The sequence below is a fragment of the Bombus fervidus genome, chromosome 16, assembly GCF_041682495.2.
Source record: "Bombus fervidus isolate BK054 chromosome 16, iyBomFerv1, whole genome shotgun sequence".
Lineage (NCBI taxonomy): Eukaryota > Metazoa > Arthropoda > Insecta > Hymenoptera > Apidae > Bombus > Bombus fervidus.
Window position 1 is genome coordinate 902,821 of NC_091532.1, and position 27,985 is coordinate 930,805.

The 27,985-nt window shown below is 37.3% G+C and overlaps 1 protein-coding gene across 1 annotated transcript in view; it reads left to right on the forward strand.

The window, feature by feature from the left end:
• The window catches only part of Acj6 (abnormal chemosensory protein 6), a 55,409-nt gene that overhangs the window by 20,913 nt on the left and 6,511 nt on the right, over positions 1 to 27,985 (forward strand). The window contains exons 2-3 of the mRNA XM_072019830.1: positions 15,651 to 15,707; positions 27,220 to 27,408. Coding sequence (XP_071875931.1) covers positions 15,651 to 15,707; positions 27,220 to 27,408 — 246 coding nt within the window. The remainder of the gene's footprint in view (positions 1 to 15,650; positions 15,708 to 27,219; positions 27,409 to 27,985) is intronic.

A 27,985-nucleotide genomic window follows, 5' to 3' on the forward strand; every position in this document is an offset into this window, starting at 1 on the left:
CGAAAGCGAAGAAACTCTAACAGTTTCGTTGCAAGAACATTCGAATCCAAAAATTGCTAATTCTTGTAAATTAGGAATAACGAAGATAACTAGTCGTTGGGAAAAAGTTCATCGAACGATATGGAAATTCGTTCGTTTAAATACGTTTTATTAAAGATTTATTTGAAAACACGAAATTCCAAATTACACCAACCTGATATATACGTAATGCGCATATTCATACGTAATGTGTTCGATATTCGGAAAAACGATGAAATTTCACGTTTAACCATCTGTAGGATACATTTTCATCGACGATCGAAAGAAAGTGAAAGACGTACCTTAATGCGATCAGTGTACCATGATTCTTGTAAAAAAAAGTGACGAACGTTTAATGGCTACGCGACAATCGTCTCTAATTTACCCGCAACGAAGTCAAAACTGTAGCCGGAAGATTCCATTTTATTAATTGCTCTCGGTGCGACCTCGGTGCGGCAGCCGAGGTCCGGAAAGTAGTTTCCGCCGCGGCGTGGCAGCTACGACAAGCGTTGCTGAAGAACGCCGAGCACCGAAAATGGAAAACGAAGGCCGCGACATTCCGGCGAACTGAAATGACGTGTAACATCGCAGCTCGAGAGCGAGAGGCGGAAGGAGAGTCGGACGAAAGTGCCACTGCATCGCTTGGCCAACTCGAAAGGGATAAGGACGAGGCGAGACGAACGACGAGCAAGGCGGTCTGTTGGGAACGGAGCGTATCCACCGATATCCTTGAACCAGTAGAAGATAAGAAAGCGCGTTATTTAGGAATATTAGAAAGATTCTTTCGTATGTTCGATACTGTAACATCGTAACGCGTGTTTCTTCTAATTGTAAAATAACGCAGATTGATTACTAGTTTGCGATTGATCATTACATTTGGATGTATCGCGATAAACGTTCTAAGGCGGAGACAACGTATTTAACGACGTTACTCGCAGATGCGAGATATGTTACTGTTAAGGTTATTCGATGTTTGTGGAATTAAAGAAACGCGTTGGTAAATTGTAAGGTATTGAAAGTATATGTGTATTGTGAATAAAAAGTACAATTTGTGGAATACAATGTAAGCTGGTCCAGATCCGCACGCTAGCAATGTTACCCTGAGACTAAAAAGAACGCCGAAGCCAACGTCGCACGTGTACCGCTTATAGTTTGTCGCCGACGCATTCTTTCGTCTATGCGCTATCGATGACCTCGGTGCTTGAGAAAACCGAAGACCAGATGTAGAGTTTTCTTAGAAGTGTCGATCGCTTCAACAGTTACAAATACAGACGGTTTCGGAGAAAGGTTTCTAATTGCGAAGAAAATACGCTTTAATTCGTTAATTAATCCATTGACGTAAGAGTTCCGCGAACTCAAGAAGCGAATTTGACGCAACATTGGTCCTCGATAGATCAAATACTCTTTAAAGTCGATTTACCAATAGATGGAGAAATATCGCGTTTCATAGAAACTACGGATACGGTAGAAGAAAAGCAAACGGTCAAAGGGAGACAGCATGGAAGAAAGAAGAAACGCACGAATGGGCGAAAAAGCAAGGAGAAGCAAGGAAAAGCGACGAAGAAGAGAAAGCTGGATGAGAAAGGCGATAGTTGCGAAGGGAGAGAGAGGAGAACGTGGAAATCGTAGTCCGAGAAAGGAGAAAGAGAAAACGAGGCAAAGATGGAACAAAGATAGGCTGAAGCGAGAAAGGGGAGGAAAGCGCGTATAGGGAAGAGGATAGAGGACGAACGAGAGGAGGACAAAGATGGAAAAGAGAGGGCGAATTTAGTCGGGAGGGTGGTGGCGTAGATAGGGTTGCGCGGATAGGTGCGCGGGGCTGAGTAGATGGAAGTGGACCTCCATTAGAGGAACTCTGCCATCGCCATATACGTACACTATACATATACTTATATATGGTCGTTACCGCGGCCGCAGTAATGACGAGGCTGCGTGTTAACCGGATAGAACTAACGTAGATAATCACTTTTGATGATTAGTACGGATTCTTGTCGCGTGTTCCTTTAAATCTTGTATATTTTTTATTCTGCTCTTCCCTCCTTCTCACACCTATATATAAGATGAAATTGATAGATTATCCGCTTGGTATTTATTCTTATCAAATGTCACCATTCGTGTAAGATTTATACCGACGTATTTACGATTCCGATTGATCGCGTTCTGAATTTTTTTATTGGATAATGTTCAACGTATCGAAAGATACTTTCCTTCGCAGTTTGCTTTCTTCGTAGACAGAGGTATACACGTACGTACGCACACGTTGAAATTTCTCGAACGATGACTGCTTACTCTTTAGTTACGTTTGTTACAAGCTCGAGAGCCATTTACAGTTTTCGATCGACGAACGATGTACGGTTGTTTCGAAAAATTCGATGTATACCGGGCAATAATCGACAAGGTGTTACCAAGTACACAGCCCGTAAGGACAGTAAACTCCTTTCACGATCTATGTTCTACTTTAACGCGAGATCTACGTATGTACATATCGTCAATACCAGCACGTGTACTCTTAAATCATAAATATCATCCAAAGCTAATTTGTACCGTATAATACTATTTGAACTGCTAATTATTTAGACCGAGGTTTGACAATACATGTACAGACGACGGTTCTACAGTCATTTATCAATAGCGTTAACGTAAAAAATTAAAAAGATCGACGTCGTTTATCGTTTACGTATCAAAATGTTTCAACTCTGTCGGACGGAAATTTAGATCAAAACGTGGGGTTGAAAAACAATTTCTTCGACTTCCATGCAATTTCGATACGCTAGCTAATGTATAACGATTCATAAATCGCTATCCCAATCTTCTAATAATCCTTCAAGTACGAAATGTACGATAGGTATTGGATGTAGAGCAAAATTTATCCTTTCGTCTGGGAAATCTACACCCGTTGTTGTCAAATAATCATGATGGATGAGAAACGATTACGCAAGAGTATCGCTCCGTCATACTTAAGAACAATTCATCGCGCTTGCGAGAGTCTCGTGCGAAATGCCGCACTGGTCGCTTCGTTTGGCATAACAAATAATACGATACTCTTGAAAACTTTAGCAATATATTTCTAGACGTTGTTACAAGCTATCTAAAGATACGTAAATTCTACCGATCGCGATAGAATTGCCAAATTGCTTTCGCTTAACAATATATAGTCCAACTTGTTTTCTATCGCATAAAATATATTTCTTATCGCCTGATAACGACGGTAATTATAAAATATAATTCACACTGCGTTTGAACGATTCGAACGTATTTGGGTTTTGATCGGTGTAGCGTTTAGTATAGTTTTAGAGGGTCAACGATTTTTTGGTAGTTTCGATAATAATCGGTAATCAATGGTGCAAGATGTTGAAGCGTCTCGAATTTCAAAATCGTCGCGTTCCTTTGTTTTATGTAATCAGCATAGCATTCGGCAGCCTGCTTTGCATAATTGATACGTCTTGCAAGTACACGGAGAGAGATCAACGTTCGATAATTCAGAGAAAATCTCTAATTTCGTAGCTTCGATACGATGAGCTTGAGGTCTCGGTGTGCTTAAGCTTTCACTTCGTATCAATTTGGATAAATAATTATTTTCACGACACAGTTCCAGCATTTTATTTACGATATCGAGTCGATCAAGTTCCGATGTGTAATCATTAGTTGGATCGCGACATTTAGCGAGGCGCAAACCGTTTTCAAAATGTTCAAGCAGCGTAGGCAACGTCTTTCGTTGAAATATTTTCTATCGTTTGGTAAAAGAAGAGATTTGTACGTATCGGCGTATAAATCTAGGCTGACACTCGATATTACGTGATTTTTTGGAATTCTGCGTACGAGTATATTTTTATTTCTACTATCTCTGTTTTCTCGCGGTGAATATATATTAATAAAATACAACGGTTCGCTAATCTAGCTTCACGTTTATTTTAGCTACTTGTTACGATTATTTATTAATTCCCTAAAATAGAAATAAGCGACTAAATAATATAAAAGTTCGTCTTTCTTAATTTAGAAACATTTTTTCACGATACTCATTCTTTACGAATTCAATTGTAAGGTACGCAAACAAGATCATAGGTAAAATTAAGCTTACTTGGAAGTTTAATAAGTAATATCGTTCCAAAAGCAGTTTTACAGTTTTACATTGCTTAGTTCTACAATGAACGTCGGGAAATATGAACTCGTTTTCCTGTTAAATTATTCTACTCTTTTCTTGTTCTATAAATTACAGTTGCTTCAAGAAATCTTCCTCGTCTAATTGAAAGTAGATCGACTTAGGTTTGCTTTATTTTAGATTTACAATTAGTTCAAACTTTTATAACTACGTACTTCGAGGCTTTATAAAAGCATCAATTAACGCGCTGATGAATTTCTTCTACTCAAGGAATACAAGTAAACTTAATAAATAGCTATACGTTCGTTTTCGTTCTACCAAATGACGATTTAATTTCTCCTATTTGTTGAATTTGCACGCTAAAAAATGATTAATAATTAATCACTAGCTATTCGTGACTTTGTAAATAATTTAAATATTCGTTTAATTTTAATCAAAAGAATCGAATTGCAACTTCTGTCGAAACATAAATCCATCTTTCTGACGCCACATCGACCGAGTAGATATACCCACGTGTATTATACGTAGAAACCGCTATAGCCAATACCTACCTATTGGTCAACGATTTTTGTTATACGTAAAATTCCGTTGTTACGAGATATATGCAAATACACGTGAGAAATAAGTTGGCCGATGGAGAGAAGAAACGGAAAAACCTTTCGGCGTGTTCGATGGAAACGACGAACGACGGCTCTTGCTATCAGCGATCCAAGTAGAATCTTCCTGAGAGGAACAGACGCTCGAGCGTAAGTTCTTTCTGGCACGTTGTCAAGAGACGCGACCAACGGCCAACCCTGCGATCGAGCAGCGTTGATCAACAATTTCTGCCGTGCATAGAATTTTGTTTCGCCGAGTCTTACAATTAGACCAGACCGATCTATGGTCGACGAAGGATAGGGGAATGGGCAAGTTGAGTATGGCGGCAGAGTATAGCGTAGGTGTAACTGTAGAGCGTAGAGCGTAGATGGTCTGGATCGATGAGAGAGAGCGGCTGGTCTGATTGGCGGGGCTGCGGGGGCGGAACAGCACGTAGCCAATGAGCGTGTCTATCCCTCGATACATAGTGGTAACGAAATCACTGATTTTTACGCTTGGCAACCGTCAATTTTGGCTTAACTGTAGATACCATAAAGCGAATCATCATGATTTATGGATCGGTCGCGCGACACCCCCTTGCGTGCCGATAAGAATTCCACTTTTTCGAAGACCGCGCGGTTCCACTTTCCGATCTTTAGATCTTGTCGCGAATTATCCTTCCTATGGTGTTTGCTCGCGTTTACTTGTGCGTTTTCGTTCATTCTTTTAATGGAATATGATTTATCGAGTATTCTTTGCCTGATTACCGATACACGTATAACGTATACGGCGATGATCAGATCAATAGAGATTGTTCGATGCAGAGTAAGAGGATAGAATCGACGAGCAGATTAGAAAATACAGATACAGCTAACACGAGTATATGTATTATCGTAGCCAGACCACGGATCGTGCGACGATTTTCGATACCTTCTTTGAAATGGAACGTGTAATTGGGTTGCACGCTGAAACCCACTGGTAGCTATACTCGTATGTACTTAACGTACCGGCTTGTCTACGTAAATGTTAAGAATATTTCACAACGCCTAAGAATAGAATAAATCGAGGTGAGCGTTTAGCGAGTACGTACAAGAGAGCGATGAAAAGAGTAGAAAATTTGTAAAGTCGAAGGAGAAACAATTCTTTCATATTATGTGCAAACTCGAGATATCCTTTAACGTTCGAAGAATATCAAATCAGGCGAAAAACGACAGAAACAACGTACCAAGACCGATCTAATTACAACGTTTAAATAATTTGAATATTACGCGTTTCCGTGCAAGTATCGTGGAAGGAAAGTCGGAATCGTTGGACGATGCACCCCGACGATACATCGCGACGAATACGTAAAATTTATTTCATTGCCTTTTGCTGTTCCGTTCGCGTAAATTTAAATAACTGTAAAACAGCGTACCGGTAAGGCGAACGCGACGAGTGAAATTTCGCATCGATAAAGAGCGTCTATCTCGTTAGCTGACTGAACACAAAGTGCTATTTTCGCAACGATTCGTGATTTCGTTCGTGCTTATACGATACGATACGGTGCCTTTGACGCTCGACGATGTCAGGATCTTCGATAACCGACCAGTTTCGCATACGCGCGTACGAACAAAAAGGAAAAAGAACGATTCGCGTAAGAAGGATGAAAGTTTCGAAACTAAACGAACGACACTCGAAACTCGCAACGTAGCGTTGCGTTGGTCGATAAACGAGCGGCGTTGTAGAAAGTTAGATTAGAAAGCCGCAATTTCTCCGCTAGATTTCATGCATCACGTGATGGATAACAATTATGATACTGCAGCAAGAGTACGCGGCTTCATATTGATTCGAATGATAATTTCAGTATACTTTATATGTATTATTGACCATCGAATTAGCATGGTATTATTAAATCATGCACGACCGAAGATAAAGCACTTCAATGACAGATCGTGGGAAAGCTAAACGCGTCCCATACACCTATACCCTTTCGGCTTTGCACAAGGCGCATCGATCCTTTGGATATTTTTGTTTTTATCGAGGATAGGATATCGAAGTAAGTTTCGATAAATCAAAAGCAACGTTTTCTCGCGATATCGAAAGGCCGAATATTCGATAATAGAGAAGAACTTAATATCGAAAGAATTTAACGATCCTAACAAAGAATCGTAAAAGGATCGGGATTACGGGAACGATGCAACTTGCGTCGAATAGCAGCATAGTTTAATTAGAATTAAATGCATCGTGTACAAATTTGTTAGGTAAGTTTTTTAATAGAATATAGCAGGTGGACACGTAGTTATACGTAGATATTCCATTCATCGTAGGCAATGTGCGCGTCTCTGTATAAAATAAGAAAAATGTGCGCAAATCTGACGTAATTATACTTTTAAACGATTTATCGATTTTAAACGATTGAGAAAGTTACACGTTTAAATAAGTATTGGAAGTTTACGCTTTTGCGATAAACTTGATCGAAACACTTTTCATAATGAATCATACATGTACCGCATAACACGCAAATGAATAAGAAATGAATTGGGTAACTACATAATACACAATAGAAAAATGAACGGTTTACGATAACGTCATTCGTGTAGTTTCTTCGTTAATTATTGAAAAATGTTAAATATTAATCGTAGAGTATGCATTAACAACAGCGGTATAAAGAGAAATAGTTCGATGCAAGTTCCGACGCGACGGTACGTCAACAGCATCAGCGCTGTCGAAACATATGCTAAACGATTACCTTTATCTTTTAGAATCTAGATTCCTAAAAAGTATGGCAAATTTAAGACGACAGAACCTAGTTAATACTACAATTGCTGAACTTTTTGAAAGGATTTTCCGAAGCATGGGTGTACTGTAATTTATTTTCACATCCACGTAAGTATTACGAGAATTTCGCACAAATCGGTAATGCAAATTTGAAATGCCAATAGCGTACATTTTATTTTAACGATATACGAACTTACTTGTTCAGTTTTTCTGTCGATGTTTATTTGAAATTGTTCGATAACGCTTTACGGTAAACCTGCATATTATGGTACATCGATGAATCTGTATTTTTATTTAACGGGTATTGTACTATCCGATATAACGAGTATAAAAAGAAAATACTTGGGAAGCAAGTATAAAATAACCCCGTTAAATAAATAAATTTAAGCTTGACACGTTTTGTCCTCTAATTATAATTATAATTATTCAAGAGCTACAATAAAGCAACATCGTTGCGTTTTACATGCACGGACCATCCTATGTGCTTATTTATTTACAAAGGATTCTACAAAACGAAAAAAAAAAAAAAGAAAAAATAAAAAGGATACTGTATAAAAACTGTATGATAATTACGTATGAATATAAGGAAAAGAAATTACGTAACGTTATGCTGGAAAATTCTCGGAATTGGAGTAATTCGTTTTACAGCATGGATCGAGCGAAATGACGTTTGCCTGGTATAACGGCAACTTAATCTTAATCGCATTCTGTATTAAAAGCAAAAAATCGTTAGGTAAAGAGTTGACTCGGGACCAGAAGGAGCGTCTACGAATCAGAATACTGCATTACAAAATTTCATATATTCTCTTTAGGTAGCTCTTAGACGCTTCGCGCTTCGTCAAGATCCGTGTTTTTCACTTGAAATAGTAATGACTCGCGTGAACATAAATTCTCATGGCTATCTATCCGCTCCACCTCCGTTACGATTGGAAAACTCGGTTCTCATATATTCTCACGCCAGCTATTTAATAACATACGTACTTGCAAAAATATCATATTCGTTACACACCTTGAAACGGCACGAAATATGCGATTTAAAGTACGTACATATTATGATTTACCGTCTAGAAATTATTTGTTTCTTTGCCTCGTTTTTGTTGGTTATAGAGTAATCGCGTGAAAAAAGTTTAAATTCAATAAATGTTGTAAATAAAAATGCATCTATATTTGAAATGACCGAACGCGACGAATACATCGTTTAAAATATAACTTTACGTTTTATGTTCCTTTTGCCGAATTTTGACAAATGTACATATCAAATCGTACGATTTATTAACAATAAAATCATAAATTTAATGGACATACTTTATTAATTTTTCATGAATTTAATAAAAACTTGACAAAAAGTAATGGTCGATAATAAAATTTAAGTGATACGTGTTCCGTAATGGATAGACATCCTGTAAATAATTTCAACGATAAATTAAACAATTATTTGTTACGTTCAAGTAGATAAAATTATATGGAATCTCGTTCTAATATTTTAATGCGCGCACCTACACGTAGAATTTCACTAATTACAGCGAAAGAGACTTTACTTACGCACTTTGCTTAAAAATGTTAAACTTTAAGCGTATACCTTTACGACGGTGAATAAAGGAAAGGATTTCTAAGGTTGGTAGAGGAAGAAAAAACGATAATGAAAATTGAGATATGTATTAAGACTGAGAAGGAGAAGGAGAAGGAGAAGAACATCCGAGCGATGTTTAGAATGGTTCAAACGAATCTACTGAATAATTGAGAATGGTAGACAGTAACTGTAAGGGAGCAAGTGTCCCCGATTATAACAAAAGTGAAGGGGCGAAGCTCGGCTCATTTGTTATTAACCAGCGTAGTGGAGCGTCGAAGTGCAGAAAGACTTGGAACACGACTTCACACTTTGACTCGCAACCCTTGGTAAATTTAGTTAATTATCAGTCAAACTTCCGCGAAGAAGCTTGCGCCCTTTGCCTCTCGCGAACAGTTTGTCCGATCGCTCTTCTTTTTCCGGACCAAAACTTTTATTTTCATCGCTTTTCACGGTTCCATATGTTAAGTAACTTCGAATCTTTAAGAATATTCTAATATATATCAAATAAAATTTCTATTTTTGTTCCGTTCTTCCCCTTGGTATACCGCGGTATTATCAACTATGCATATCGTTTTTCAATAGTTAACATTTCGATAGAAGTAGCAAGCAACGTAGCAAGAAGAATAACGAAAATAAAATACAAAAGTTTCCCAATAAAAGTGGATAAAAAAGGTTCGTCGCGTATTTATATTTATGTCGAGACATTTGGCAAATCGATACAATTTGGATTACACAGTCCGTTTCATAAAATAAACGAAGAACGAAGTTACAGAAACGTGGAATTCGAAGCGTGCAGTTTTCCCTCGTATCCGAGGATATCCTATTTCGTCTTTCCTTCGCGAATCCTCTATGAGTGGTTCCTTTGTAACGAGTGATAATACCATACATCGCCAATTTGCGTTTCCAAGTACGAAATACCATACAAAGGTATCGATACAACGATATTCGATCGATCGTGGAAACGATCGACGATGTTCCGTATAATTCCGCGGCGCAGAGTTTTCCGGCTGATTTACAATCGGCCGGGCGCAGCCCTGTCTGATAATCAAACGGCAGTATTCCGTATCCGATTGAATTTGTCGATGTAGACGCGTTCGTGTGCTCGTGCGAGCGCTTGTCTCCACATATTGGACGGTGCAGTGCGTTGCATGGACCGGTTACGCCGAATCGAGGATGCCAAGGAAAATCAATTAGCCGGGCAAACTGTTTCGACTGCGGCTGTTTGCCCGTGCGAGAGTCGCCAATGTGTTTCGTCTCGGAAACGGATACGCGTACCCCGTGCACAGTGCACACTGCACAGCGCACAGTGCGCTGCACGGTGCACGTGATACGCGAGCATCACGCACGCACGCACGCACGCACGCACGCACGCACATATACCGTCTCTTATACGTACAGCAACGACGCGACGCGAGGCGACGCGATGCGACGCAGTCTACCAATCCGCACAGGCACAGACACATCCTTGTAAAGTTCGTATACGGCGTACACCATACAGTATGCAGTATACGGTATACAGTATACAGTATACACCAGCGCATATGTACATACGGAACGAGAATTCGAAATTCTACGGGAAATTGAAATACTCGTAATAACGTGGATAAACGATGGATCGAAAGGTTTTTCTCTTGTTGCTCGGTGTAAGTTTTCACAGTGTGCGTGATAGAGAACACAGGTTTTGTATTTTATCGTTTGCACGTTGAAATAGGTATACGATCATACGCGATGAATTTCCCTTGTATTTTTTGGTCGGTATAAGAGTCTTCGGTATGTGGTAGAAGGTTGAGAAAAATTTGTATTTTATTATTTGGGTATAGCAATGTACAAGAAACACGTTGTGAATGTGTTTTGCGTTATTAATTATCACATACCTATGATAAAGCGGAGGAAAGTTTCGTCCGAATTATTTTTAAAATCCCCTTACTGATTATGGACATAATTTCGCTCGATACTAAAATAACACCGTTATTATATTAAACAAAATCGCCGAGAATACACGTATGTACTTCAAATTATTAATAGAAAATGATCATTTATCGCTGGATCTTCCTATAATTATAAGCCGAGTTCAAGCTAATAAATATATTACGACGTGCTTCGGATTTCGACAAATGGCTCTATTTTAAATTCTCCTTTTAAGAAATTCATAGTTTCAGTGTATCATTTTACTAAACAATGAATTTATGCCATTGCTAAATAATAAAGTACAAGTTATTTTTATGCAATAACAGCCAAATTTAACAGCAGTCTATACGTCTGACTCTTTTATTTTTACGCTTCGATTAAATGCTTGATTTTCAATTTATAAATTCGTAATGTGCATATTATATGTGCATATAATTATGTTCCCAATATTTTTAAGGTTTAATTAAAACTTTTTATTTTCTCTAGACATCGCGCCAATAGCGTTACATATGTATATATATCTTATCCCCAAATGGAGTTTTACATTTATCCCTGAACTGCTACTGTTAAGTTCTAGATTATTCCAAACACTGTAAACAGTACAATAATTTTAATAACATATGGTGTATTCTATGATTAAAAATTACAAGGGGGAACACGATTGGTCGAATCTCACATCTTCTGTCGAGAAGCATTTTTAAAATTCAGTAGGTTGTCGATCAATTCCCTGTTATCAAAGTTGTCTTTCTATTTGCTTTTGCCATCTACGCTAAACGCTTTTCTCGTATTCTTTAACATTCTCGTAATATCGCTCGTGCAAGTATTAGGGTACCAACGCACGGCTTTTCACGTAAGTTGGTCGACTCGTCAGCTATTTTTGAAAAGGTTTGTATCCAACAGATTCTCTTCGTTTTCGAACATGTCGTATTAAAACCCTTCTGTTTAATTACACGAGCAATATTATCGAAAATGAGGAAAACGAGAAAGATGTATTTATCATTGACTTCGATCATGTGCTGTAAGTTGAAACGAAACTTGTATCTCGGATCAGAAAATTAGAATATTTCCATTTCACTGGAGTTGAGGTTCACAATTCTGAAAAAGAAGAAAGCAAGGTTTTTGATGAACGCAACAATGACAAATTTGCGGACATACATGCGCCCCTATCCGCGTGTGCATTACTTACGTATGCGTGTGTGTTATCGATGTTGTCCGAGCTTCGTATTTGCACTCGATGCACTGTGTACAACTTCTAGCAAAGCATACACAAGGTACATACGTATCTCGGTGCATAGACGCTAGACGCGCAACACAGCCGCGTACGCGTTGATTGATGACACACCTGCGAACGCTAGAGATACGTAGGTATACGCACAGGGATTCACGCGTCACAACGTTTGTAGACTTACAGAGTATCGATAAAAAAGTGAAAAATGAAACAGCATTTTTGTCGATACATCTTGTAAACGTGCGTGTACGAACGCCTTTGTTACACGGGTACGTTGAATAATTAGCACAGTAGAATTTTGGGCTTCGCCGAAGCATATATTAAACGATGTTTCAGATATACGAGTAAGCCGCAGAATAATAAACAACATATGACTATTCCATAGAACAGTACGAATAACGTTCTTTGACCTAAACAGTTTGGTTAATCTGGTAAACAGCGGTTGCCTGTCTTGCATCACGATGGTGCGAAAATTGTGGTTCCGCGTAAATTAGGATTATTATCGAATAAAATACAGTACCAAGGCTGCTCCCTTTTTACTGTCAATGGATAAACGACCGTTTACAAGCTGAATAGATTAACTCTATTTTTTAAATTCCTCAGTCTCGTTGTTTGGCTACGTGTTTAGCGTTCAGGGTTCAACTTCAAATCTCTAAATACAAATTTACAAAGTATCGTTGCGTCATTGGCGATTAGTTTAGATAAATTTGGTAAAAGCGCGTCAATATACTCGCAGATGCGTTATTGGTTACTGAAGTTGCGAATATATTACGAAAGTAACTTATTGATAATTACAGAGTTAAGTTCGATATCAGGTGTGATAAATGTCCCGACTAACATTTTGATAATTGGGTGGAATGAAAGAGCGAGAGTCGACATCTTTGTATCGATATTTTCTGCTAATAATCGCGTTCAAGTGGTCGTCGCTTCTAAGAAAACTCTACGTTTGGTCTTTAATTTTCTCAAGCACTGAAGCCATTGTCACGTAAAATAATAAAAAAAGCACAAAAAATAGTAAAAAAACATAAAAAAAAGACAGAATTTATTTCTTCACACTTGATTTACACTTGACTTCCGAACTCTAGGAGCGACTTTTTAAGACTGAAGCTCTTACAATTCCGCCTTTAAAAACTGATTTGTTTCTTTCTTTGTCATCCCTCAATATCCCCACTATCCACGCGTTTGTTAGCCGTTCTCGAATATTCGGCAAAAGGACCGTTGGGATATTGAAGGTTCATTGAGCACTTCGCCTCGCCGACATACACTGTCGCCGAGTGCGGCCGCATCTTTATTTCTATCATCAGCGGTTCCGAAGCGCGGCCCGGTCTTTGATGTAGATCGAGGTGTAGTTGATGTTACACCATCGACGGCGTACAGACAAAAGACTGCGTCGAAGGCAAACCGTAAACGGTAGATAGGCGACGTTGGCTTCAGGGTTTTCAGTCGTGGCTCGACTATATTCCGATTTGTATTTACACTTTGGTATTTAAAATATATTTTCTACCTTACAATATATCCACGCGTTCCTTTGTATTCACATACATCTAATAATCTCAACAAATCGTAGCGCCTCGTTTCTAGTAGTAAGATATACAAGTACGTATAAATATGTATGTACGTTTGATCAGCAACAAGCTTAGCAACAAGAACGTATAAAATATTCGCGAAATATCGATATCACGATACACTGTTGTCACGAAAAGTAGTCGAAAGAAGTTGAAAAATCTGGCAATTTAATGAAAACCGTCGGTGTGAAGAGATGAAGAATTCATATATCAGTCGCGACTTCTATAATGATGCGATCATTGTCATTGATATCGATCGAGCTCAGAATTGGCCGACACTCTAATGAGAACGATATTGAATTACCTAATTCTGCTCGATTCCTAAAATGACTCATTTAATTTGCGACGGCGGCGTCGCGACGCCGGAATGGCCCGATTCTGTCAATCTTAGTACCGCGCTTTAAATATACATATTACGCGATTGCCAGGAATAAAATATGCAAATCGGATGAATATTAAGCCCTGCTGACAGGTAAACCGCGTCGATATGCATGAATTTCTGTCAGCTCGGAGAAATATTTCGCCGCGTGGATTATACCAGACGGTCCATAGAAATTTCTTCGTCGCTGTTGCAGCCTAAACGCATGGTCGCTTGCTCGCATACGGATTTCTCTACTTTTCTTTCTATATTACATATCTATAAGCTGCAAGATTGTTGCGTCTTAATGGCGTTTGGTTATTTCGAATTGGTTTTGAATGTTCACCCTATTATTCTACCTAGGTATATACATATATACGCAATGAATAGTTTTGATTTATTTCTTAAAACTATCGATAATATTTTACTCGTAAGAATATTTTTGCCAAGATTCTTGATATCTTCTGGGAGATACGGAGTCAAGAATCTTGCAGTGTTTTTTATAAAATTTGTTAGAATCGTGGTTTGCGAGGAATCGAGTATAATCATCTTAGTAAGAGTACTAGGATTTTGAATAACAGACGACTCGGTTGGATAGTTGCGAGTTCGAGATTTCACTTCGATTTTTATTTAATTTTATTAATGCGGAAGATTTCGTTTAGTGTTTAAATTTCACGATCCAAATATATCGATATATATTTTATTTGGTGCAATAAATAAAAATGCCACGAATATCTATTTTATCGTTTTTTATTTATTAAATTTTCTTATTATTCTTTACTCGCTTTCTTACCTAGCAATAATATTACATAGTAGGACATAGTTTTCGTAAAAACTCATAAATATCACGAAAAATTAACGAATAAATTAAATTTTTTACGAAAATCATATAAGTACGTCCTTATTTTAGAGACAGTAAATTTTTACCGAAACAAACGTCTATAAAGTATACGTTTTGCCAATGACGTTAATCGGATATGATTTTCTTTTAACTTTGAAATTGATATTATTTTCCATATTTTTGCAAAATGAAATGTTCTACTACAAACTACGTTTCTTCGATCGTACAAATATATATATATATATTTCTGTTAGTATTTAGCAGTTATTCATCCGAATACGACGGTGAAAGATGTCTGTGAATATATAATTTCAAAAGTTTTTAATATTTAAAACGTTTAGTCTAGACAGACTATTGAGGTGAAAGCGTCACGCTGTAAAATCTTTCCAATTTTCCAATCTCCACCGGGTTTGTAAGTCAGTCGAGATTTATTTCTAGGAGTTCAATGACACTTGGGACGTGCAAAAGGATCTTCGAATACATTCGGGACTAATATAACTTTTCATATCTCTTGTATATTCTTGTTTTATTATTTGCTCATTTCGATCGTGGATAAATATATTAAACGATATCGAATTCTTTCAAAATCGGTTATCGACTATCGTGCAAAGATATGGAAGCGTAATTAAAGAATCGTTAGTAGTACGAATTCGAGATGGCGAGGAACAAAAATATACAAATATGTCGCGTCAAATGAAACACTTAAAAATCGAAAGTTTTCTTCTTGCAGAGTCGTATATTGGAAGATGCCTCCATTATGTGCAATTCCTGGTCACCGAGGCATAACGTAAGTACGATGCAACGTTATTATATATTTACTATTGATTAATCCAACGAGAAGACTGGATCGTAGTTAAAAAATATTCAGAAAGAAACACTGTCACCTTTTCCATCGTGTTTACCTGGCTTGCTCCATTCTCGGAAAATAACAATCCGTCCGATTGAATCACGACAAAAAGGGAATAACGTTAAAGATTATTTCTCAACAAACTTTCGATCGATCGTGGAATTAAGCTTCGTGGTATGTCTGATTCGAAAGAAAGGAAAACAAACTAGAATCAGCAAATGAATTCAACACCGTTATCTTCGTCAATAATATATTAACCATTGTTGATTTAACGTTAGAAGAAATTTTAGCACGTTTTCCTTTCCGAACGGTGGCATTTAAAGTATGGAAATTAAGATTATACGATTCACGATTTATTTAAACACATTTGGTATCGCCGCAATTACGGATGATAACGAAACGATCGAATCAAAATTAAACGAAAATAAAAACGATAACGCTACTTGCACGATCAAGCACGGTAGAAACGCAGACAGTGTTTGCACAGTACGTTTTTCCTTCTATCTCTGTTAAACGTCATCGAAGGCGTCAGAATGAAATTCATTCGTTGATAAATATTTATAATATCAACGATACATACAAAGCATATGTACATAAAGATATGATACGCGATCAAAGTAGAAATAAGATACCGATGTCGATTGATCGGAGCCGATTAAAATAGAAAGGAAGAGAAACGGAAGCGGAGCGAGTTTGAAGAAGAGAAAGAGAATAACTCGGAACTATATTGCTTTATTCTATACGAAATGCTCCATAATATTTATGCTTCACGAAGCCACGTAGTTACGGTGGCTTGGCTGACATAAACTCGCTAACTCCTGGTTACGATTATGGCCAGTAGTAAATTGATTATTTAGATATACGATGAGGTGGTGCGAGATAGTTTGAGTGCCGTAAAAAGAGCCACGCGTCGCTTACGTTTCCCGCAAATGGAACAAACGCCCCGACAAGTAGCGTGTAACTAGCGTTCGTGGTTTGAAAATGCTACCGAGCACCGAATAGCTATTATCGAATCACGTGAAATATCGTTATCGAAACGTTACGCGGACAAGTACGCGAGCTATATTTTCTACGCTTGTTTCACTTCTACTTATTCTAGCTTTGTAAAATGACACATCTGTCGCGTATCTTCGATTTGTCAGAAAAGCGATGTATCCGAAGATTCGTAAATCGAGTCAAATAATTCTGAGGTATCCGTAGAGATAAATATCTATCGATGTGAACGCATCTCGCGGTGTCCACCCGTTTCGAAGAATAACGCAACGCCAATAGCCGAAATCATAAATTTCTCAACGGCCAACGGAGTTTAGATTCGGCTTTGAGCGACGATACTCTTTCAGACGTACTCGCGAATGTTATCTGTAGCGTAGTTTCGATAATAATAGGAGTTTTCTAGAAGGATATCGGGGATACGTTCATTCTGAACGAAGTTAAAAGTTACTCGTTATAATAATCAACGTCGATCTTTAAATACTTCATTGATATATATATATATATACATACACACACAAGCAGGCACATATCTTCTAAAAATCATCGCTCGAATAAAAATCACCAACGACGGTATAATTTCGTATCTATTTCTCGTTAACCCTTCATCTACCTGCGCGATTGAAGCAGCAACGCATTCGACTATCTATTTATACGCATACATGCATATTAATGCCGCCATGTACATCCGTTGGAGCATGGATACCGCGATACATGGACAAGTTGCGACCAACGTCCAGCTACTTTGCACCGCAATCTCGCGTGTCGCAATATTTCATGTCGCAATCTCCAAGCATTTATCGAGTGATAATTTACAATACAATACGCGGCGTTTCGCTCGGCTTCCATCAATAATACACGGTTAATTGCGTTATCCAATGAACGAGATGAATTATTAGCGAGCGGGTACCGAATAAAGCTGCGGCGACTGGTTGCGCGACCGATCGCGGCAGACACCGTATCGGAGCTTCCTGCAGGTAAATATCGAGCGACGTTATAAATTTGGATCGTTTCTAAATCGATGAGGACGAAGCTCGTCCGCTCGTCGCCGCGCCATGGCCAGGTCGAGTGGCGTCTGCGTCGACTGTATAACTGTGACTGTGACAAGTGAAACCGAATTTGATCGAGACTATTCGGGACGCCAGAAGAGAACGAAGATAATATCCTTCTGCGGATTACTCTAGACTCTAGACTCTAGTCTCTAGACTCTAGACCGTAGACTCTAGACAAACGCTACTCCGACATGCAAGTGTTAATTCGTACAGTCTGCTCGTTTTCGCGCGAGACGTCAGATTTTCTGGAAGAATTTAATTATTCATACGTCAGACTGCTTCGCGATGTAGGTTATCGAACGGAAATAACGTAATTGTCCCATTTCGCGATATCCGTTGGCCGACAGTCCACGAACGGTGCTGTTTTTAGAATCGAGTTACAGCACTGTTAATCGTCTTTCTGCGTTTGTCGCTGGTTTTCTTCTTGCTGTGAATTACAGAATTGTAAACAAGCGTAAACGACATATCGTTGTTTAGCACTCGTTCCTTTCGTAAGATTTCGAAGAGAATTTCATTACCGTTTCTAACGATAAGACACGAAGTTCCTTTCGCAAATGCGATTGTTGGCTGGTTCTCGCCACGATAAATACTCCGTCAAGATATCGAATTATAACGTAACGACATCGACAGGTGAAAATTGATTAAGAGTTTATATCTTTAATCAAATAGAAAATATGGTAGAATAAATTGGATGAATCGTAGAGAAATTTTGATCGTTTAAAATTATTTATAATCTTTGCAGACGATTTTAATGCTAGTTTATTTAGAACAACAGACGGCTTCAGTGAGATTATTAACAGAAAATGTACAAGATAAGATGTAGTTTTTACAGTAGTTTGTACGTATTAAAACATCGTTTTATTTGCAATTACATTATATACTAAACAATCGATCGAATAAATAAATTTCAACGCATAATTGCATCTTTTTCGTGCTTTGAAATTATCTGAAAGACAAAACTTGGGTAGTTTAGGGGTATTACGACAGATAAAATATGCCAAATTTTCTGACAGGAAAATGTTAGCGAGAAAGTAACTAAAAAAATATTACGCGCCTAAGTGTACACAGCTCGAATTCCAATTTCCTAGCATGCACAGTTGGAATTCAATTTCGAAGCAAACAATTAGTCTCGTACGTCGAGCAAGCGTGCTACTCTTCTTACGAGTTGTAACCGACTTTTACTTGGAACACAACTTTCTCGAGCGTAGAGCAAGCTTAGTATCGGAATTGGAAACGTTGCTGGAATTTTCTTTCTGTTAAAAGCACCAAGGTCCAATCGTAATATCGTGACAAATAATCAGCTATTTCTCCAACTGTTATTTAAACGACTCGTATATCATACGTGGCTGAAAGATGTTTCGTCTCTTAAAAAATGGGAAATACTCGTCCATTCTCTTCGCAAATACTTCGCATCAAATCGCCATCTCTCTCATCTTTATCGTTGTTAAATATACACGTATTAAAATAAAGAAGATCGAAAGGAAATTGGTAGATTAAAGGACTTGGAGTAAAATTGTACGACTCTGACATAAAAAGAATTCTCAGGGCTTATAGAGTACGAGTAATTTGATACTTGTTCTATACAGAACACACGAACACACACTACAAGAAGTTTTAAAAATGTAGTAGAAAATGAAAACAAATTACATGTACGTACAACGAAGAGCGTATATCTAGTATCTGGTATCGGAAATTTAAATTGTTTTATAATATTTCATAAATAAATATCGTTATGCGTATCGAAGAGAATCAGGATACGCCTGTACGCGCCTGCTGTCACGTGTCGACTTTTGCTCTGTGCCGCCCTGTGAACTGTGAATCTTTGAGACGAGAAAAGCAGGACTGCGCAGGGTTAAGGAAAGACGCGAGAGAGTTTCGGTCTTATTGTTGGGTTTAGGATTTAGACGACGCGACGCCGCGTTGCGTCACGCCGATCGTACGGCTACGACTACGACTTCACTTTCAGATCACCGCCCGAGCCGACAACATCGACAACGAGATAAAAGTCTCTCTCGTGGCATAGCTCGACGTGGTATCTGGTCGAAGTCCCCTATTACTTCGCGTTCTTTTGCTCGCTAAAACGGTTGAATATCGCGAAGCGTAAAGATTAAAAGAAAAAATCTAAAAATTACTTTTATCGTTAACATTTTGATGATTGATACAGCGAAATTGGACGAAAGAGTCAATTTTCATCGTATTACGTATTCTCGGCTACTGAATTTTTTATCGTCTTTATTTTAAAGCTCGAGCCTCTATTCGATCGCAGAAGCGCGATGGAAAACAGAACTACATACGTACGTACAATGTACACGCATTATATAGTCATGAATGTGTATGTTATGTTCAACTGCATCGAGTTGTATTCCATTCACCTTAGCATTCTGGCCCGCTTATTTTATTTATGTACTTTATTTCATTTTGACAATGGCGGTTTACTCTTTTTCAATACGAAACGGCCTGCATAATAGATAAAATTGGATTGTATCATGGAATGACGGATAGAGCGGTGAAAAACTTTAATGAATATTTGGCCAGAACGTCGGTTATACGGCCACCAAGTTCCTACGTACTTTCAGTCGTGCAACGATCGAAGAATCGTATTTAGTTTGCTTCTGCATGATTGAAAAACGAAGACACGTGTCAACGCTTAGCTTTTAAATAGTCTCGTGTTCTCTGAAATAAAATATGAATACCATTTCGCGCGAAACAGTCTTCGGTGTATGTTTAAGATCGCTATAAGTGCTGTGTATCAAAATTTTACTAATTGTATGTTCGTAATAAAAAGGTCTATCTGTTATTCCTGAACAAAGGCACACGTACGTTAGGTATCAGCTGTCATCGTCGAATAGAGACGTAAACTGTCGAAAAGAGCACGAATTACCGATATAAAGGCACGAAGAAACGTTCACTGTTAATGTATAAGAACTCCAAACTCTGTAAAAATCCAAGCGACGTATTCGGCAACGCTAGAGAATAACGAAGTATGAATTAAGGGAAATCATTTTTCCAAACGCTCGTAGTATATCAGAAACCTATAAACTACACGAGTATCTTACCAATAGCAGCTTAAATTTGGGAAAGAGTAAAGTAGAGTAAGTCTTGGGAAGATTAAAGACAACTTTTTAATGCATAAATTATTTAAAAAAGAAGTGTAAACGAAGAAATTGTAATAGCTCCGCTCTAAGAGCTTTCTATTCGAAAAACTGATAATTCCTATAAATTCGGTATAACGAAATTAGTTAGACTGGAAATACGCAACGAGTCGTATAGACGTTTCTCTGACTAAATGCACGGATATTTTGAAAAAAAAAAAAAAAAAGAAAAAAAAAACTATATAATTTTATTTGAAAGACAACGTTTCGCGTTATTATGCACTGACTACCGACCTAATATCTATCAAACGTTCCACGAACTCTCCGCTACTTCTCTTTACTCGTAAAACGAGAAAAGAAACTAGCTATACTTTGTGATATTTCCTCGAACGTAACTCGAGTCTCCCCGAGTCGTAGACTGTAATCGTAATCGTTTAAAATGGGAGAATCGTAAAGCCCGGTGGTAGATTAAACGGAAAAGGAGGCTGATGTATAATAATACGTCGTCTCGCGTACTACGTTACGAGCTTAATCATTCCCGGTTTCTCGCGAATAAGCTCGAGCAGATAAATTACGCGGACGGCCGTTGGGGCGCGATAATTCAATTGTAATTGGCTAATCTTTAACGTGCCGCCGCTGGAAGACGTATTTAACGGGTGGGTTGGCCGCAGGCAGCTCGGAAAAATGACTCTATTAACCACGGGGACCTACAAAATCGAGCTCGAAGGGGGACTCCGTAGAAACTTTGCTAAACAACTGCACGAGCTGCTAACTAGGCGGCTAACAAGAGCAATCTGTATCCGTTGCTCGGCATAGTCGTCGCTTTTCTCATCCCTGCCCCTAGCTGTCTGGCCAAGTCTTGGAAAAACTACTGCGCGCGTGTGTATTGACCGTACAGCGAACAATGTACAGCGTACGAAGAATCGGGAAGGATAGATGAGTCGTTTCTTGCTCATATAGTCGTTTATTTGAAAAAATGCGTTTTCATAGTAAATTCTACGTAGAATCGTTTCAATTCGCAATAGAATCAATCGTTGAGAGTATCGCGAGCAGGTTGCGACGAAGCAATATTCGATGACAGATCATGGACCAAAGGATAAAATTAACATAGGATAGAAATAACATTTCTGTAAGATACGAATGTTTAGATTCGTTATTCTATACTTGCGGAGAAATTATTAATCAAAGTTATAGGTTTTGCGCTTTATATCTGTACATATCTAACGATATGGAAAAGCTAAATAGTATTTTAAAAACTATCTTTTATTCGATTGGAATTACATATACGAACGTACAAAATATCTTCACCGAAATGTTTATCGATTATGATATAATACATTAAGTTCTTTATGTTGTTATTATATTCGAATATACGAAATTATGGTTTTTTACCCTTTTTTACTCGGTTGTCCTTTCTGAGAAGACATCGTAAATGTAACAAACAGCTCGGGTGTTCTCTTTAAGGGGACGCAAAGAGATTACCGCTGATTATACGGAACAAAATTAGACGAGCTTCAAATTGTTTAAACGTATATGTTTCCTCGAAGAGGAGATGATAAATAAAAAAGTGGAAAATATGCCGAATGCAAACGAGTTACATCGTCGTTTTATTTAACAAGAAGAATATTATAATTTAACTGTAGATACGTACCAATATACGAACAACATTTTAATAATACATAAATAAAGTAAATTGCGAAAGAAGACGTCTTGATTGCGATTGACATAATTTTGATAACACGCGATTAACGTTCAAACAGACCATCCCTTACATTCATCTACGTGCTTACACGCGTATGTATAACAACTGCGAGGTTAAACTCGCCCCAAATTGGGATTCTTCCTCCGCACTTGAAGAGAAAACGCAATTTAGGATTTATCGTCCTGTTAAAACTTCGTTTAGGTGAAGCATTCGTCTTCATGAACAATACCATGTATGACGCAACGAATGGCTCAAGTACTTCATCCTTTGCGTAATAAAGTAATAATGTTTTATGGCGATAAACAATCACGTGCTTATTAATTTCTTTGCTTATTTATTTCTCAAATTTCTATATGTTAAGAAATATTTTTTATTTAAAATAACAAACTTTTATTCGTTTAAAATGAAAAATTTCTATTTCTATCTCTATATCTATTTCTATTTCTATTTCTATTTCTATTTCTATTTCTATTTCTATTCCTACTTCTACTTCTATTTCTATTTCTGTCTTTCTTTCGAAATTTCTAATTTACATATCTACCAATAATAAAATCCACTTGAGAAATAAAATATGTATTGAACTTTTAATAAGAAATCATTATCTTAAAGAACTTGCGCCATCCTACAAATACCGATCTTTAATTATTCTCTAGAACCGTCTATGAAGATGAATGCATCGTTCGCGGGTTTAAAAGCGAGGTACTCGGCAAATGGCAATTTTACGATACGAAAGGCGAAAAGCAGAAGGAAGAAGTTGGAAATTAGAAAAAGTGGCGGTAGTTCAGTAACCTACAGACAGACAGATAAACAGACAGACAGACAGACAGACAGACAGACAGACAGACAGACAGACAGACAGATAGTAGGTACACGTACCCGACAAAGACACAAGGAGTTCATAAATAATCGAAGCGTTGAAGCACGATGGTGGTTTTCGCATGAAACATTGATCGGCCGATGCGGACATTGCAGTTTATAATGAAATAAGTGGATAGTGAATCGTTTTTAACCTCGCTACGCCGAACGTATCTAACTATTGACATTTCAATAACTGTTACGATAATTTGCTCTCGTAAATTTTTAATTACTATTTTCCTGATAAATTTCTTTCGTGCCAAACCGTAGATAAATCGCAAAGCGTTTACGGTTTGCGATCTGTGCGTTAACATATCGAAGGAATTTCAATCGTTTCTTGATAAATTAAATCGAATATTCCGACAAATTAAGTCTCCGGCTGATAATTCGAAGCGAAGGAATGGAAAAATGTTTGATATTTCATAAATTATGGAATATTTTGAAAACGCTTGATACTTGATTTTCAATATTTCCCATTACCGAATGAGAAACGACTCGTTGATGGCAATTGGTTGCAACGCAACGGATTCATACAAACTTGATGAAAGCACACGCGCCGCGGAGAATTCCCGCTAAATTGTTTTGACAATGAATCCTCCTTTATCGATATTTAATAAAGCAATGGCCACGTTTTCCAAGTGATGCAGAGAAATCAATAATGCTATTTGAAGATATTCTATTTTCGAAGTGCGTTGAAAGAAAATCTCGATAAGCAAGACAATTAGAATCGCAAATTCTATAATTGCGAACGTTTCTCAAAAAATAACAACTCCTATGCTGTTTGAATTTTTCGTTCCAACTTTGAATTTGAACTTTCGATCGAAACGACGAATTAGAATCTTGTATTTCGAATTTTTAATTAAACGTTACTTCGCACAAGCGTGCACAAAACACCGTTGTTTATTCCATAAATTAATCTCTACCATCCACCTGTCGTAGATTTCTATTTCGAATCAAAGATCTTTTTCCATGTTAATTAAAAACAGACGAAAGCAACAAATATTTAAATCGAGTACTTAACACTAGAAACTCTTCTTACGCGGTTTAATACATGTTGCAAGTTGTTTACTTTTACAAAAAAAAAAAAAAGTGTTTCGTATGTGCGTGTACCGTGTATTTACATGGTCGATTTTCTAACAAAAATTTCTTCATATAAATTTATAGATAAAAATATCTTCATCTTTGATAAATGTTAGAATTTAATCTTAAAGTTAAGATTAATAAGAAGACACGATGTTTGTGTTAAAAAAATATTCAGTGATATTTATTAAATAGAACTACAGAACCAAATGTATATAAACGAGTGATATAATTAACAACGTATGCAAGAATTGTTGATCGTTGGCCAGTTACTCTCAGACTAGACTCACGTAGTGACCCATGATCCCTTAAATATTTCGAACCCCACTCTCTACACAGTAACGAGCATGACCTGTGTGAGTGTTCTGTTCAAATGCCTGTGCGGGTGTCTGTGTAAGAGTATTTGTGCCTATGCGTGTAATATCGTTGTATTCCAACAATAAACATATAAAGTGTCGATAAAAAAAGATGCATAGCACCTGTCACGATTGAACAATAAATAGTAAATCTGATCAAATAAATCGTATAAAGCGAAACCTTTCGTATTGAGAAACGAGCTTTTGATGACTTCGTCTTTACAAAAGTTTGGAATTGCATCGCGTTACGGATATTTCGATTTTCCTCGAATAACGTGACAATATTGCTCGTGTGGTAGCCGAACCTTGTAATGTGCCGTGAGTGACAGATGCGGCTGACGCAAAATGTCCCATATAATATCGATTGCCACGACATAGAAGCGTATCTGGACAAAACGAAACCATAAATTCGCGTCACAACTGCTATTAATATGACGTCGGAAAAAGAAATTTCATTAAACCTTTCAGCTCTAGCCACTTCATTATCGTTATTCGTCGTAAAAGAAGAAACACTTTTATTATCCAATTCGAAAATGTACACTGACAACGAAATCATATTCCATCGTACGCCTTATTTAAATCTTATTATTTAAATTTGTATTTATTATCGTATACTCTTTGTTAACAATAAGTTTGAAAATTGAAAACCTTTTTAATTTGGTTGAAAATTTTCCTCGTGCCATTACTTTAAGCAAAGGTAATAGGAATAGGAAAAATATCATCGCAAGTAAAAGGTATTTTTAAATATATACGTAACTTATTTGTATATATATATAATTGTATCTAGATGCGTTTTTAAAAATTTGACTAACGTTTGAACTCTAAATGTCGCTTGTACTTACACGATGGGCATAAAAGTGCAAGAATATTAAATTACTTGTGTTATCAGTAACAATATTTTTGTGGAAGACCTGTTCTCAAACATAGGAATACATAGCGTGACGGACCCTATGGTCTCGTTCAATTTTAGCAACACTTTGACCCTAAAATATTCCGTCCAGCCGCCCCAGCAACATTTGACAGGCATACGAACACGATTAGCAAATCTCATACGTCACGCGTAACCACTTTTGAAATAACATCAACTTAACCGGGTGAATCGTAATCTAGTATTATGTACGCCCTTATACGTATGTACCTTTGCTTAATCGTACTATGCTTACAAATAAACAGAAAATATATAAAGATACAAAATGTAAAAATTCAAAACGCGGATGATTTGTCGAGTGTAATATCAACGTTTTCTTAATAATCAAAGAATGATTAAATATTACTCGATATTTTGCATCTCTGTGAAAATTCATGCATAAAAAGTAGCTCCTTTTTAAAAAAAATGTTTAGTTTCATTAAAAAAATTGAAGAAATTAATAGAATTTCATTATGACAAAATGACGCAAGTTAGTAACTAGCAAATAACCGTTATCAAGAAATCAGTGATATTATTGTAATAATAAGGTAATAATTACATTAATTGATATAAAAATTGGTAATTACGCTCGTGCATTGTACACTTGAAAAATCCGGCAAAACCTAAATCCAAGTTTCCAGCGTTAAAACTATTTTTAGAATATCGATCGCACGGCCATGTTGAGCACATGGAGTGACCTCTGACTGGATACTTTTATACAAAAGCACCGCATACTTTTTTCACCAGAAACTGACATTGAGTAGCAACTTTCCACCGGCACATTCTACGATAAAACCAATCGTCCTCTGTTTATCGAACTAAATTTTCAGAACCACGTACAAAATTCTTACATATCGCCCCCCTTGCTACAAAAGTGACGCAACTCGAAGATTATACGTACCATTGAATCGTTACCGTAAAATGTTCCATAAGATTCTCTAGGCTCGTAAACTGAAAGTTTGAAACGTTCTAAGTAGAACAAAAACGCAATACGTAAAAATAAAACAAGAGTTGATGTTATTTCACGATCATTCTTATGCCCTACAGGAAGGAAATAAAAGTTTGAAGCTAAATTTTATTAATAAGACGCGTAATATCTTATTACGTTCAAAAACGATTTTTCAATGTATATTTTTAATTATCATATAATTCTTGTAGCGAAGCTACGCTGTGTATGCAAAGTATCCTTGATAATACAGCATCTGGTTTACACACCTCGTCAAACTTAGATCTCTGTAAATCGTAGTCCCATTGCCAACGTCGTATCAACGTGAACGACGTTACGAGATACGCTGTAACAATAAGACGCGATATAAATTCGTTTAAGAAGACGAAACGTTTTCTGGAAAATTCTGTTACGTCCGATGCATGATCCCTAATTCTTCAATCAGTGTCACGCGTCGTTTTTAACGTTTCAGGGTGACTTATTCGGGGGACTGAACAGCGGTCTACAAGACGGCTTACTTTCGAGGGCGGAGGCTTTGGCGGCGGATTTGGGAAAACACAACGCGGGCACCCCAATGCCTTTGAAGCACGACCCTGTTTCCGTCTATCATCATGGAACCCACATGCCAACCCCCCATCCAAATAACCGGCCACATCATCAGGTACATTCACACCTCTTTGTGAGTCTGCATTTTTCGCAATACTATACTCGTACCGATTCTTTTCCTTTCAAAATATTAGTTTCGTTGACGAAAGTATAGATTCTCGTTTATTTCGTTATTAACGTTATTGTACGATTATGTTCTCGTTATTTTGAATAGTTTATTGCTATTTCAATACATTGTATACCTATGTATATGAAAATACGTATGTACAGTCGGTTACAAAAATATTGCCACATCGGTATAATTTTGTCTCTTGAGCTTTATATTTGTAGTAAGTACGCGATTACTATTTACAAAAATGTATCGAACTGTGTTAGTATACCGACTGTACATCGACTACTTTAATTTGTTGGTCACACTCTTGCCCGTTATCGATTGATCCAACTTTGAAGTTTAATTTGTTTTCGAGCGTTAATTTCTTATATTTTGTAGACGAACGCTATTATTTTTTAAGAATTTAAGATACTTAAGAAAGAACGTGATAATCTATTTCGTGGAACGATTAATTATTTATAATATTTGATTCAACGCTGAGGCGTCAGAGTTTCTCTCGTTTTCAAGTACGAAGAATTAA